This window comes from Erpetoichthys calabaricus, chromosome 7, assembly GCF_900747795.2.
Source record: "Erpetoichthys calabaricus chromosome 7, fErpCal1.3, whole genome shotgun sequence".
Classification (NCBI taxonomy): domain Eukaryota; kingdom Metazoa; phylum Chordata; class Cladistia; order Polypteriformes; family Polypteridae; genus Erpetoichthys; species Erpetoichthys calabaricus.
This window is the reverse complement of record NC_041400.2, coordinates 49,993,096-50,009,521: the sequence shown is the minus strand read 5'-3', so window position 1 is coordinate 50,009,521 and position 16,426 is coordinate 49,993,096. Positions and strand designations below refer to the sequence as shown.

Sequence of the window (16,426 nt, the reverse complement as noted above, 5' to 3'; positions counted from 1 at the left end):
GACTTAATTCTGTGCTTCTTGTAGTTTTATGGTGAGAACATTGTGGAGCCTACCTAGCACTTCAGAGAATCTGAAGAGGCTTCTTTGAACGTCATATATTGATTGGTGGTGGATTGAGAAGTTCATCTGTTTAAACTTGACTGGATAATATTGGTCCAATCGGTACTACCTTTCAATTTAAGAGCATAAATACATTTTCTGAAGTAGTTAAACTGTATTGAAACCAACCTAAATTAATCATGTCTCAAGTCAGTTGAAACAGAGTTCTCAATATGGTACAATAGAGGAAAATAAAAGAAAGACATTGAGAATCTAGCGATAAATTGACAGACATATACTTTCACAGCTACCTAGTCAGGTTTCCACATGTGCTTAATATACTAGGAGAAACTCGCAAACAATACAAAAATTCAATATTGAAAGACATTTTCACAACAGAATATTCCTTGTTCATTGAAAAGTGTCCCCCTGGAAATGCTTGGAAAGCAGCGGTCACTGAACTGAAGCTAAGAGCTGAGCAGAATAAGGTGTAATCCTATCAAACTGGATAAAATCTTTGGATAGCATAGTTGCTGCTAGTTTTGTGGCATCTCAGGACATTATAAAACATGGAAAGCCTTTCACCGATGCTGAATTCATTAAGAGTGTTTCATCAAAATAGCAAAGCATCTGTTTACTGATTTCAAAAATAAAAATGGTATACTTCAGAAAATTAAGGACAGACCCTCTTTGGCAAAGGCAATCAGAGAGAGAACTTTGAAAATATCCAACAATATAAGCAGTCAGCAAATAAGTAAATAAGAAATTGTAGTGATTAAAGAATCTTTTAATTCACAATTTTTGAAATTCAGGGAAAAAATCTTGAGGTATACTTTTGGAATTTTGTCCTTTTCTGGATCAACGTATTTCTGTGAACAAATTTTATTGAGCATGAACTATATCAAAGTAATCTTTAACGTCATCTGAAAAACAAAGGCTTACAATCTTCCTTGAAAATCAAACTGTCTTCATACAGTCCAGATGTCGAGAAGCTATCCAAAGACGTACAGGCACAAAATCGCATTGAACAATTACATTATGTATTTTATGTTTGCAAGCAGGCGTATTACATTTTGGACAACCTCAGTTTGTCAGCTTACATTATACTGGCACAACATTAACATTTTTTTTTCACCAAATAAATGCACAGTTGCATCAACAAGAAGTATATTTGCTGCTCAAAGTTTATTAAACACATAAAATTTTGTTACTGCGTTGATAGAACATTTTTCAAATTTTTTGGGAATGGTTAAATGAAAAATGCTGCTAAAAATGTTTACAACGATTAAAACTGCACAAAGCTGATCAAAAATAGCAAATGATTTTGCTGTAAAGTTCACCAAGGTGACAGTCATTCTAAAGTCAATGAAACACTGAAAATGTGTTCACACTTTGTTGTTGTTCTCATATAAAAATTCCTGCTAAACTGTCTAGAATACATTTTTATTTCCTGTAAATTTTGTGTCATTCATGGTTTTCAGTTGTGTTTTTTTCCTTCCTAAATTCCAAAGGAGGCTCTTCTTCACATTGAGGTTGCTAACTTCTGTTTCAGACCAAACATGATCGGTGATACTAATTTATGATGAGATTTGTGGCAGCTTTGGTCTGTGAAGCAACATCTTTTGTTTTAAAAAAAAAAAAAAAAAAAAAAATACTGCATCAAGTACAACAGAGAAACTGTGCTGTGAAGATTGTGATGGTGGTGTAGTAATGGGAGATTATGCACAGATTTCAGTAATTAACTCTGGAGACAGTATGAACCTACTTGGGTGGCTTGAGGCCATGGCAAAATAGTGAGTGAAAAGAAATGTTTAATGCAGTGGGTGGAAACTGGGCTCGTGTTCCTTGCTTTAAAGGCAAGTGTGCTAACCATTTTATTACCATCACAATCTGTGTGGCATTGTTTCTATGTTGTTCAGTCACACTGTAGTATTTCATTCCTCTTGTTCTAACCCCAGGTCTGAGTGGTGGGTGCAAGGCCAGAACTTTAAGTAAAAAAACACTATGTGCCAATTTTCAAACTAACCTTGATTGAGCTTATAGATTCAGAGATTTCATCTTTTAAATTCTTTATTTTTCAGAATGACAGAGACCAAAAAAAACTATATTTTCCAAATATCTGGAATCCGAGACAAGAAAATAAAGAAGATAGTACTTGTTGGAATAAAGAAGCTTGGTGGAAAGTATATTGGTGGATCTGTGAGTGTTTTGCTTTTTTTTTATTTTTATTTTTTTGCCTTTCTCACTATTTCCACAGTAGAGTTTTAGTTTTTCTTTTATTTATTTTTTTATTTAATTTTTAGGACAATTTCAACGTTGTACCTTTTGTTTGCTTTTTATACATGTTCGGCATTCCCAATGAATTACATTTTATTCCACCTTTACACCAGACAGAAATTATAAAACAATTTTTAATTATATAATTTATAAATTTATAGAATGATGTTTTAAGCCTTTCCAGAGCATGAGAAAGCCAAAGGTAAACAATGACTTGATTGCATTTAAAGATGGTATAAATAGAACTAGCAACACAAATACTTCAGTAAATAAAAGAAAACTCTGCTGCCCTTCAGGATAAGTAAGCTGTGTAAGAAATATCCAGTTTGTTTGGTAATGTGGCTACCCATGTCCCACCACAGTAACACGACAAGCATATCTTTGTCTCATCTCCTGTATTTTTCTTTCTGAAAATCCCAATACAGGTATTTTCCTTTAAGGACTCCTATTTTAGAAACTGCATATTGCGTATCCTCTTTAATAAAATCCCTGTGTGCGTCCATGTGTCCGTGGGTGTGTGTGTCTTCTGGCGAAGTGCGCATGCGCGGGGCACGGTGCGATGCTTCAAAGGCCGCCTGACGCGTCACACAAGACAGAGAGGACGGGACCTATAAAATATCGTGCGGCCGATCCAATCGGATTTCGTTAAATGAGGTAAGACCTAAAACATAATGCATGAAAAATCCAATCGGGTACTGAGACGCGGAGACCAGCTTCCCCAAAGAGGTGGGATTAGTGTTTGTTGTTGTGCAAGTGTTCACTCTGAGGATGTCAGATTTGTGATTAACAAATTTGGCCCGGTAAAGTGTTTTCCTAAATATACAAATTTTCATGATATTACAATAGGATGACTTTTAAAAGTAGATTTATTTTCGCGCACATAAAATCCGTTGCTGGGGAGACACCATACATACAATAATCAGCTGTACGCCAGTACAGATTAAAATACTTGCTGGAGAGACGTATTACTGTGAGAGAAAATTAAAGGCACACAATACAGTGACGCATGTTACAGCCACATACAAGCCAGTATTACTGTAACAGAAAATAGACGGTCCTTTGCCATTTAATATAGACTGTTCCTACTAATGTTTATGCACTACTATTCTAGCACCCGTTATTGTAACGGGCTTAATGTCTAGTTATAGTATATTATTTAAAACAGAATCGTTTGTCATAATTTAGGTTTATCTCCCAATTTTATGTTGTGTTTTTAGTTTTTGCCATTTATCAATGTGGAGCATATGTTCATCAAAGTAAGGTCAAATGATGTAAAGAACCCTGAAATTGGAATACTCAGAATTTCAAAGAATTTTTGCAGAAATAATATCTTCATTTATTGTCTGGGTAAAGGACCAACACCAACCAAAACAATTCACTCTGAATCCCACACAGTTAATGGACAAACCGACACAGTTAAACAATTAAATAATTGTATTATAAAACACAAAAAATATGACTAAAGCAAACAATTCACTCAAATCCTCTCAACATATAGATCAAATGAATGGTACATGTAACAAATAAGGACAATCTATAATAAATACTGTAAACAGGAATAGATTGTAAAATGTTAAGAGTGAAAGGATTTTCCTAGTTAAACTAGTAAGTTTATAGAATGATATTGTGGTTCTGGGCAAGCTAGTTTCCATTTGCTATGATGGTAAATTCTGAAGTGGTTCACATTAAATGGCTACCCCAACAAACAATCAACTCTAACCAGAACTCACGTCCTACTTGGTACACCCTTCCTTATCACAGTGGTGTATCGTAAAGGGCAGCATGAATACTTTCCAAATCAAGTATAAAAATAGCCTATGAACATGCAAACACTCTGCAGCCTGCTCTTTTTAATGCCAAAAGCATCAGAGACACAGTATACCGTATACCATTCAGTGCGCGTCCAGCTGTATACAAACATCTAAAATGTTTGCAATAGGCATACAAGAACATTGTAACACTGGTCAGATGAAAGGACGTACAATCTCTGATATTTACGCACATACAAGTTCAACTTGACACCTGATTTAACTGGGACATGGCGCAAGTAAAATTCAGGGTTAATAATAAGTGTCAGAAAGCTGGCTGAATCATGGCTATCAAATGAAAACACCATTACCAGACATTTGGACATGAACCCAGCATATGCATGCTTAAAAAGAAGGACACCTAAATAATAATATAAAAAAAGACTTTATGACCAACACCATCCGATCTCCACCTTATTAATCCCCCACCCCCTCATTTGCTATATATTGGCTTTGATTCCTGTGTGTCTAATCATTTTCCTCTGGTATGTTGTCAAAAGCTTAGTAATAAAAAACTATTTTAAGATAAGTTATTTATTTTAGCCCTTTGTGCATCAACTAGCTCTAGATTGGCCAATAAAGCAGAATAAAACCCTGAAAAATAAACTTCAGTGCAATTTCATCTTGCAAATATTTTGGTAAACTCGTGCTGTATATAATGGAAACACAAAAAAAGACGTGTTTGCCATGTCAGATTTTTCGTTTTCACAGGGTAAGAAGAAAAAGCCAAAGCCAACCATCTCCCTCAGTATGTTTGGACTTTCAAGGCCAATTATGTTAATTTTAATTCTGTTTTGTAGCCTTAAATTATCATCTTGCTAATTTTCTTTTTCATAAAAATGTAACTTGCACTTGCACAGATTATGGACCCAGGTAATGTTTAGCTGTAATGGGCTACAACTAAGAAGTTGTGTATTTCATATTGTGCAAATGATTGATCTTTTTAAGTAAAGCTTACCCCAAACCACAATTCTAAATTAATTAGCTCTGTTTCTACCTTGAAAGCTCGTATCTATAAAGAATATTTGAAAACAAAAATATTAACGGTGTGCTCCATTATTTGTCTCATAAAACAGGCAAAGTATTGGCCAATCATAAGCAAATTGCAGATTGTTTTTCACCATTGTTAAGAACTATTACTGAAAATCTGTGACTTATTTTAAGATTCATACATAGTAGTGTCTTGTTTAATTGTGTCTTGTTTATGCAGAGGAAAACAATCATGGAGTTTACACTACAAATCTCAACGTACAGCCGTTTGGTTAAAAATCAATAATAAACATACATTATAATGTTTATATTCGTTTATTTGTACTTGCCTACCATTTTTTTCTGCTTCTTTTTATGCTGCAAGGTATAGATTTAAGTTTAAACCTGTGATAAAGAAAGCAGGATTAGAAAATTTATTAACATACATTGCTATTTTTTTTCTTTTGCAGTCATATAGTGAACTTGCAACACATCTTATAGTTGAACATCCTTGTGCAAGTGAAAAATGTCTGGCATTTTGTGCAGCAGGTATGTTTTTGAGAAAAATAAATTCTGTAATTTTATTCCCTTATGTTTTTGGTAGGTATAATTCCCAAATATATAATACAATTTTTTGTTGTATTTTGAAATTTTTAATTTGTGTATTTTATTTATATTGTTGCTTCATTTCTGTCTAAAACTCAGTTTTGAAGTGTTTACCTGTTTCAGTGGATAGTGCCTTGTGTTTAATATTAGAAACATAAAATAGAGTTCCTTTTATTGTCATTGCACAGATAGTACAACAAAATTTTGGTGTGTTCCCTGAAGAGTACATACTATGTAATAAAAGCAGAATCTTCAACAGATTCAAAATTTGCTCTGCATTTTAAACTAAACACGTGTTAATATAAACCAATAAGACAATAAAACCAATTTATTGTTCAGGGTCATGTCAGGTTGGGGGAAACATGCACGCATTGCCGTACCCATCACATGACGAACAACTTGGGATGCTGGTTGGCAACCTCCCAGGCAGACATGCGGTCCAGTCCCACCCTCTGGGAAAGTGACCATCTATCTGCCACAGCCAGATGTTACATGGGCATCCCCTTGGCCTGGTTTAGTCTCTCAGGTTGTCACCATGAGGATCCTGCGAGCTAGATCACCCTTGGGGGAATCGCACCACATGGCTGTAGGTGCTGGTAACTGATGCTCCCTCACAATTTAGGTAATGTGCCACATTCGCATTCCATGAGCAACCGGCTGTTATAATGAAGCACCATTCAGACAGTCCAAATAGGCAAACTCATAACCGCTAAGCATCAGTCTTACTACAGGTCGAGTTTATCTGCAAACTTGATTATTTTATTAAGAATTTTTAATTTTTTTAACTTTAACGTTTGTTGTATTATTTGGTGTTTGTAGAATATCTGTTTGTTTTGCAAATGTATCATTAGGAAAATGGATACTGCCAATTAAGTACTTGACAGAGAGTGACAGGAATGGTAAATGGCTACCTGAAGAATCCTATGAATGGAATAATGAAAGTGGAAAATCTTATTCTTCATATCGCACAGTGCATGAGAAAATGCCTCCCAAAATTTGGCGAATGCGAATGTCTGCATCTGGTTTTCATGGAAGCTTTCATGATTGGAAAGTTGTTTTAGTGATTGCCAACAGCAAACGGAGAAAAACATTTGAACGGTAGGAATGTTTGCACTGTTCTGAATGCACAAATAGATTAATTATTCATATAATATTGTAAATATCAGAACATGGAGACTTTCACAAACAAGGGTTTGTTTTTCTCTGCGAGACAGTCTTGCTGTATTGAACCTCTCTAGGTTCATTAGCGGCTCTTAATTTTGCTCCATATAAAGTAATTGTACTCTGTAATGTACTTTTTATTTCATCCTGATTTTGGGTTTTGCCTTGGGTGCAATACTTACCTTGATAGACTGCATCCTCACCACCTTAAATCGGATTGGGTTCAGAAGTGGTTTGATATTACTTGTGGTCATTACTGGAAGTTTTTTGGTGTCAGTTACTAAGCATTTAGTAATTGCAATTCTAGAAAATAGTGTTCTGAATCTAACTTACACCACTCTAATGTGGTTTTCTTCTAAAAAGGAAAACAGGGTTTGTACAGTTTTTTTGTGACTGGTTTCAACAAATTCACAGTTGATAGTCTTTAAATAAATGGTTGCAAAGTAATGGGCAAAAATGTTAGTTTGTGACACTGTTTATTAAGTTTTTTACTACTGGTTTGTACCAAAAATCAATTTTCTCAATAAACTGCATGATATTCTTGGCCACACATTAGCTTTTTGTCTGACATTTTTTTGCTCTTAATACCATCCATAAAAATGTTAATACCAAAAATGGAAAAGTCACAACAACTAAAACGTATAGGCTATTTTAAAGTCCTATATTTGGTTAACTTTGCTCTGCAGTGTCAGTCTAGTAGTTTCCAGGAGTGTTTCTGTCTTTAATATCCATGTAGCAGCCTTTGATGTAACATTACTCTCCAGGTCTCTTGAAGGCAGTCTCAATATTAATGACACCTTAAGAAAATTAATTGTGACTTCAACAAAATTTTTTACTCATTTTATTGTTTACTATCCTTTTAAGACCTGTAACGCAATTGTAACTTTACGTAGGACTATCTGAACTTGTATATTAAGAAAAGTTTCTGTTTTATATGCCCTAGCAACACTCATTTCAGGTAGAAAATAAGAAATTGAAGAAAATGTTTAAATCTGTTTAAATTTATAGACACAGTTAATAGTTTTTAAATTGAATTTTTTTTTTTTTATTTTAAAGTTTTTAATATTTTCCCTTAGAGTCCTTAAAGCTGGCAATGCAACTGTATTCAGTCAAGTGTCTGCCTTCTATGAAATTACACATGTTTTGACAACAAATCTGGAACACTGTGAAGATTATGCTACATCTTTGAATGTGCCCTGCTATTCTGTAAGCTACATAGGAGAGTATTTGTTTGGGGTAAGTTACCATTTTATGATCTCATTTACTGGTGAGTTACCTAAAAGCAACAGTTTATTTGGTCATTTCTGTGCTACCCAGTTCCTCAGATTGCAGGTATTATCAATTGCATTTGGAAATGAGTAATAGAATGAAAAGGGGGAGTATTACAACAATATGCTTTGAAATCAGTATACTAGAAAATAATTGGCTCCAGTAGACCCCGTGACCCTGTGTTAGGATATAGCGGGTTGAATGATGACTGACTAATTGCAAATGGTTTGCTTACTACAAAATGGTTATACAAGTGATAACTTTACAGGATAAAGTTTTCTTTCATAAGTGATTTTTGTCTCAAGAGTTATTACTTAGTTTAATGTATTAAATATATTACATATTTGATTTGAAAAGTTTTTCTTTGATTCAGTTAATTATGTGATTATGTGTGATTTAACTAGTTTTTGGGTTCCTCAGACTGCATAGACATTTCGGAGATAAGTAAAATTGTCAATAAAATGACAGAAGGTAAGTTAAGAGTCATGGGTTATACATTGAGGAATGAGAAGGCATTTAAAAACAGTTTTGACTGGAAAACCCAGTAGGTTCTTATGAAGAGCATTCTAAAGAATAATCAGACTTTGAAAAATTAAAGTGAGAATGGGGTCCGTAGCTTTATTCCCAAAATCTGCTGTATGGCATGCTGGTGTTTGACTTGAGAGATAAAAGAATTGGAATAGATATGGTAGAACTAGAACACAGTCATCTTGACTGTGCCACCAATTATTGTCAACGGAGAAGGGAAGTGTTTTATAGTGATATTGTGTTGCGCAAGTGATCAAGCATTGTTTACAGTACTGTGAAAGAATAAAATGAGCCACAATATTTATTAACCGAGAGAATTATTTACCTGTATTTAAACTTTTATTAGGTAATTTAATTCTCTAATTGAAATTAATTCTTTATTTTCAGGATATTTTATATAGCTAAGACGTGACTAGTGGCAAAAACTAGATCGCTAATGCGGAGTTCAAACGATGTAGGTTTTTTTTTTTTTTTTTTTTTAATGAGAAATGGGGGTTGTTTTGAAACAGAAAAGAATTGAAATAGTTTTTTTTTTTTTAATAGTTCTAGCAGACTGTTTTATAAAAGCTATAATAAAAGGTTACATTTAATATTGAGTGATAATTAGAAAGTATTCCACAGTATATAGGTCCAGTAGGGGTAGTGGGCTTTTGTGTTCTATTTATCTAACATTTTGCCCCATTTCCTTTAGATAGGTACTTTATTAATCCCAAGGGGAAATTCACATACATGAGCCTGTGATTATGAAAAGCAGTATCAGAAAATGGATGGAATGAAAATCTATATATATAATTCACTAAGCCGCCAGCGAGCAAGACACCCATAGAGCACGCAGGACGGAGCCACGCTCACCAACTCTAAGACCATTGGATATGATGACAACTCGCAGAGCCACGCCCACCAACTTGGACGCAGCAACTCACAAAACAGGGCGTCATTCTCGTTCGTCTCTGCTACACTCCACGTGCACCTCTGAGCCACGTTGACTTCATTATTCTTTTTGGTTACAACGCACGACCGTGTCCACCATCGCAAACTGTTTTACACGCCATGGTCTTAGAGTTGGTGGGCGGGTCTCTGTGAGTTGCTCTTGCGAGCAGGCACATGACCAGGCAGTGTGTATGCATCGAGAGCGAGAGGGGACGCGGCAGGACCATCTAAGAAGAAGCGTGTTTGTCGCAGATGTAAATCGCTGTATGCAGCATGTAAAACAGTTTGCGAGAGGTATCCCATGGTCTTAGAGTTGGTGGGCGGGTCTCCATGAGTTGCTTTTGCGACCGGGCACATGACCAGGCAGTGTGTATGCCAACTCGGACGCGACAACTCACAAAACACAGCGTTATTCGCGTTCGTCTCTGCTACAGTCCACCTGCACCTCTGAGCCACGTTGACTTTTCAGTTACGACGCACGACCGCATCCACCATCGCAAACTGTTTTTACACGCTACATACAGCGATTTGCATCCGCGACAAACATGCTTCTTCTTAGATGGTCCTGCAGAAACACGAAAAACGTTTGTCTATGCAATACTCCTTATTCCCCGGCCCGCGTCCACCCTCGCTCTCCAGACAACAAACACTACGAAAGTCTCTTTTGTCTCCATGGCACACGCACGTCAGAGCCCTGTCCACCAGCAATTTGCGCGAGGGCGAAAGCATTTGCCAAGAATGTTTTCATTAATCAAGAACGAAAGTCGGAGGTTCGAAGACGATCACATACCGTCGTAGTTCCAACCATAAACAGTGCCGACTGGCGATCTGGTTGCCGTTATTCCCATGATCCCGCCGGGCAACCAAAGTCTTTGGGTTCCGGGGGGAGTATGGTTGCAAAGCTGAAACTTAAAGGAACTGGTGAAAGGGCACCACCAGGTGTGGAGCCTTTGGCTTAATTAGACTCAACACGGGAAACCTCACCCGGCCCGGACAAAAAGAACAATGAAAAGTCAACGTGGCTCAGAGGTGCATGTGGACTGTAGCAGATGCGAAACCGACTGACGCGGTGTTTGGAAAATGAATAGTTAACGTGACTCAAGTACATGTGGACTAAATACAGACGAAAGCAATTCAGGTGTGGAGTTGGGGGCGGGTACTTGAGCAGGCAGTGCGTACTGAACGATGACTAAGAGATGAATGTTCACCCATCAGTACATCGTCCTCACTGGGCGTCCTTCCCCTCACACCCCATTTTTCCCTCTGAGCACGACTGCCGTCCAACCCCGTCCCTCGCCCTGGCGGTCCTCCAGTTTTCAGTCACGGACAACTGTTGCTCTCTCCAGAGTTCCCTTAGTCGTATCCTCAAACCCACCCCATAAGAAGAAGCATGTTTGTCGCGGATGTGAATCGCAGTATGCAGCATGCAAAACAGTTTGCGAGGGGTATCCCATGGTCTTACAGTTCGTGGGCAGGTCTCTGTTAGTTGCTCTTGCGAGCGGGCACATGACCAAGCAGTGTGTATGCTTCGAGAGCGAGGGTGGACGCGACAGGACCATCTAAGAAGAATCATATTTATCGCAGATGTGAATCGCTGTATGCAGCGTGTAAAACAGTTTGCGAGGGGTATCCCATGGTCTTAGCAGTGTCTATGCTTCGATGTGAGTCGCTGTATGCAGCGTGTAAAACGCTGTATTGTATGTTGCCCTCTCCAGAGTTCCATCTTTTCATTCACCTACAGTCGTATCCTCAAAACCAACCACATTTGGACAACTGTCTTTCAGGAAGTGTTCACCCATCAATACATAATTATGCAGTGTATGCTGCGCCACGGGTTGGCTAGTAATTGATAATTCTCCTTTTTCTTTGTTGGAACTCCAGACCGTAATCCCCAATATTATACTAGGCTTTCATGATTAGAGTGGATTATTTATAATCATTACCCCAAACCTAATGTTGTTTTAACATTCTCGATTAAGTTAGGGTAAAGACCGCCGAAATGCTGAAACAGCTTCATGAAAGAACCTGTGCATGCCATCCTTATAGCTCCTGTGAGCAAACATTAAAATTTAATATTTTGGACTTTTAAATTCGATTTAAAAATACTAGTGTTTTAATTCATTATGCATGTACATATTTATATATGTTAATAGTTAAAAGTAGTGGCATAGGCAGGTGTTTTGTTTTGAAAGAAATATGTGTGTCTTAATTATATGCTCAGCATTTAATTTCACTCATTTGCATCCACATTAGTATCTGCTGATCTTGTTAGGATGCCAGTAATATTCTTTTGTGCTTTAAGGGTATTTATGTGAAATTTACATAATTACTTTTAAGACTTTTTGTTTTTTATTTTCTTAAACATTTAGCCAACATTTTGCATGGCGCTCAGAACACTAGCTGCCAACAAAATACCTTTGTTTAAATAACTTAATACATTCTAGCACTGTTAAATATTATTGCTTTTAGTAGTTTTGCTGACTAAATGAAATTTTAGTTAATAAATGACCGTGATTACCCAGGGCATAACATGCAAAATTTCATGGATAGTTTTGCCTTTTTTTTTTTTTTTTATTTAAAAATAATTTTATATTGTCGAAAATAACAATGTTGTTACAACCGTACAAAATGGAATGCTCAAGCAAATCAAAAATATATTTTATATTTTCTGAGCAGTAAATGACTCTAAACAAGGATTTAAAAAAATGCATTAAACATGAATAAAAATAAATAGCCATATGTTCATGTTTTCATCATGTAATTATCAAATTTTAAGCTTTATAATGCATAGAAAATTTTACCATTGCTGTCTGATAATTGTTTCCTTTTTAGTTTAGTTTATTTTTATATAACTCACAGTATGGAGTACAGGCTTAGTGCACTTGCCTAATAAAACAGAAGTTGAATAATTATAGTTCAAGTCAATTAATATTATAATTAAGGTGTTGCAAGCTAGACAGCAGAGGAGAGGAACACATAATGGTAAACCCTTAGCACCTTTCGCCAGTTTTAACAAAGTCAAGGTTCTGGCTAGCTGTCCACCCCTTCTTGGGCATTCTGCTGTATTGTAGGTAAATGCTGGGCAGTCTAATAATGATGCCTTATAAACGCTGAAGGTGTGATTTCTTGAATCAAAACATCCAAAGTGGATGTGTTTAAATTTTAAGGCATTTTCATTCACCTATTATGTGGCAAAGCAATACTTACCTTGATTGTGAAGAAATAACTTTGACCTGAAAAATACCAAACTTATCCTTGAAGATTAGGTTTTTGTTGAGGACCAGAAAATAAGAGGGAACTAGAAAAAATCAAATACTTTTTTTGTGGCACTGAATCTAAAAAAAGGAGAATTTTGAAATTATTCCAGTACTTAACTGGATCCTAGTTTAAAAACATACAACTAGAGGTATGTGGCCATATGTCATGGTTTTATCATTTTGCAGGTAGCTAGTTAACATTAGAATGGTATTAAAAGACTGTGAATAAGTTACTTTGGCAGTTTATTCTGCTAGAAATAAATACATGAAAAACTACTCTGTATCCTCCAATCTTAGAAAATGTTATTTTTCCAGACTGTTATCAAAGATATCAACTAAACTGTATGCTGCTTAATGAAAATTTAATGTTTAGGCCTACTTTGTTGCGGTTTGTATCATTTCCACCTGTTACTAACATTTCCCTTAAAAATAAGTATATATTGCTCATTCAGTCTTTTTAAACTCCTTGCATAAGTTTTTCCCCATTTTTCTTCTAGTTTATTCCACCCCAGAATCTAACAACCTTTCTCTCTTACTTTATCAAGCATTTTGTCAATTCCATCTGGCAGAAGGCCCTATACAAAGGCTTCCAGACAGGTGAAACTTATCTGCTCAGAAGCATCCTTGACACCAACAAATCTAAATGGTAACATATGTACTTGAAGAAATTCATGATTTACCATCCTGTGTCCTTATGGCTTAGTTTTCAGGAGAACCTCCCAATATTCCACTATGATAAAATGAAGATCAGACAGGAGTGAAAGAGATTGCCCAGGAGATTGGGGCTCTTTTGAACACAGAAAACTCTCATTAGAACTAAATAAAAGTATTGGAACACCAAGTTACAGCTATTAAATTACTAGACATTGAATACTGGAATTATTGAAAAAATACCTGTATAGTACATACCCAAGAAATGCAGTAATGGTAACGCTTACAATTTTTAGAAAAAATATAATCGCTTGTCCTTTCCTGGGCTACTTGAATTTAATCCAGTGGTGGAATGATATCAGAGTATACATTATGTACATCTGGTAAAAGCTGGCTGTGTCCAAGGTTTTTGATTATGTGGTTCCAAACTATGCTGATTATCAGATCAGTCACTTGGGAGCTTGGGAAATGCCCTGTTTATCTTTTGAGGATCAAACTATTTTTTTCCTTGCATCAATCCTTCTGCAGTACAAGGATGAAAGGCCATGGCATCCGTGGTCAAAAGAGCATATAAGGTGGGTTTTTTAGCCATTTTTTCAGGGCCAATTCAATATGGCATCTAATTTGGAGCACTTTGGCCTTACTGTACCCCGGCCCACTAGGTAACCTAAATATTTGGCTTCAACTAATCCAAAGTAACATTTCTTTGGATTAATACAAAGACTGGCTTCCACCAGTGACCGTAATACTGCTTGGACCTGCTCTAGGTGTTCTTTCCAGGTGCTAGAATAGATGACATCATGCAAGTAGGCAGCACTATACGAATTATGAGGATGGAGCACTTTGTCCACCAGACATTGGAAGGTCACAGGTGCCCCATGTAATCTGAATGGAAGAACCCAATACTGCCAGTGTCCATTAGGGTACTAAACGCTGTCTTTTCTTTTGCAGAGTCCGTTAAGGGAGGCAGTACCCCTTTGTCGTATCTAGTGTAGTCAAAAATTTGACTTGTCCTAGTCGCTCGAGGAGGTCGTCCACTCGCAGCATCGGATATGCATCAAATTGGGAGACTTGGTTAAGCTGACGGAAGTCATTGCAAAATCTCCAACTTTCATCAGGCTTTCCTATCAAAATGTTAGGACTGGACAAGGGACTATAACTTTCCTCTATCACACCTAGATCCAGCATTTCTTTTGATCTCCAGCTCCACTTCTGCCTTTTTTGCTTCAGGGAGTCGATATGGGCATTCTCGGACTATTACCCCAGGTTTCATCACTATGTCATGCACAACCAGGGAAGTTCGTCCAGGTTTCTCACTTACTACCTCCAGGGCAGACAGGATAACTGGTTCGAGCTGTTGTCATTGTAGGTGAGTAAGATTATCACCAAAGTTAAGGTTTAATTTATGAGCGAAGAGTGAACGGGGCTGTCCAAGGGAGGGATCGGGGTCCCTTTCCTTCCACGGTTTCAGCAAATTAATGTGATAAATCTGCTCCCTGGGTCGACGACTTAGTTGTTTAACCAAATAATGGATCAACCTCTTCCTCTCCCTAACTTCATATGGGCCTTGCCAATGTGCCAGTAATTTGGAGTGTGAGGTAGGAACCAATACCATGACTCAATCCCCTGGACAGAATTCCTGAAGAAACCTACCACGGTTATAACAATGGACCTGGGCTGCTTGTGCCTTCTCCATGTGTGATTTTAGAATAGGTCTAATTTTTGCAAATCTATTGCATAATTGTGCGATATATTCAAGTATATTTCTATTGTGGAGGCCCTCCTCCTCCCAACCCTCCTTTTAATATATCCAATATACTTTGGGGTTGTTGTCCATATAATAACTCAAAAGGGTGATAACCCCATGGAGGCTTGTGGGACTTCCCGATATACAAAAAAAAAATGAGGGGGAGTAGGTGATTCCAGTACCTTCCATCCTCATTGACTACCTTATATAACATCTGTTTGAGAGTTTGATTAAACCTCTCGACTAGACCATCATTTTTGAGGATGTTATACCGAGTTCTTTTAATATTTTATTTTTAGTAATTTAGCTGTCTCCCTGAACATCTCCGAGGTAAAAAGGCATCCCTTGATCTGTCAGGATTTCTTTAGGGATGGCGCGTTGCGCAAAGACGCCCTACCAACTCCCGTGTGAAAGCCTTTGATGTAGCTGAGCACAATGGAACAGTTTTGGAATATTGGGTAGCATAATCTACCAGGACCATTATATATTTGTCCCCTGGCTGATGGCTCTAAGGGTCCCAACCAGGTTGAACCCGATTCGCTCAAAGGGGACGTCATTTAAGGGTAATGGGACTAAAGGAGCACAGTCCCTCCTAGGAATCTGTTGTAATTGACAATTCCGGACAGGACATGCAAAAGCAGCGGACCTCCTCATTAATCCCAGACCAAAAAAAATTGGAGCTTAATCCGCTCTAGTGTTTTCTAAGGGCCCAGATTGGCTCCCAGGAGGTGTTTGTGAGCCAGTTTACAAACTTGTCGACAGTAAGCCTGTGGAACCAACAACAGGGTCTTTACATCCCCCTCGTGTTCTGACACCCAATACAAAAGGTCATTATTTAACGTAAGTGGTGGGAGGGGACCCTGTGGCATGAGATGTAGTGGTGCGTTGGCCGGTCTATCAGAACTACTGCATTTTTGCAATTTTAAAGGAGTCATCATTCCACTTCTCCCTTTTAAATGAAGCCAGGTTCTGCCTGAAATGAAACTGCAGGCGGGTGAGAGGATCAGATTCGACCTCAAGGGGCATGTTCCATCCGTTTCTTCGTCATCGTTAGAGGCTGAATTCGGTCTCTCTTCTGGGAATGAACATGGCATGGAGGTAGCTGAGGACGCTGTTTCTCCATCCATGACAAGAACTAGTGCCATTTTGGGATTAGCGAGTGTTATGCCGCAGTTATTGTCCGA

At 37.3% G+C, this 16,426-nt stretch overlaps 1 protein-coding gene across 1 annotated transcript in view; it reads left to right on the top strand.

Annotated features, from left to right (window-relative positions):
• The window catches only part of slf1 (SMC5-SMC6 complex localization factor 1), a 136,469-nt gene that overhangs the window by 12,717 nt on the left and 107,326 nt on the right, over positions 1-16,426 (top strand). Inside the window, exons 2-5 of the mRNA XM_028804757.2 lie at positions 2,121-2,238; positions 5,564-5,642; positions 6,551-6,797; positions 7,937-8,096. Coding sequence (XP_028660590.2) covers positions 2,122-2,238; positions 5,564-5,642; positions 6,551-6,797; positions 7,937-8,096 — 603 coding nt within the window. The 5' untranslated portion in view covers position 2,121. The remainder of the gene's footprint in view (positions 1-2,120; positions 2,239-5,563; positions 5,643-6,550; positions 6,798-7,936; positions 8,097-16,426) is intronic.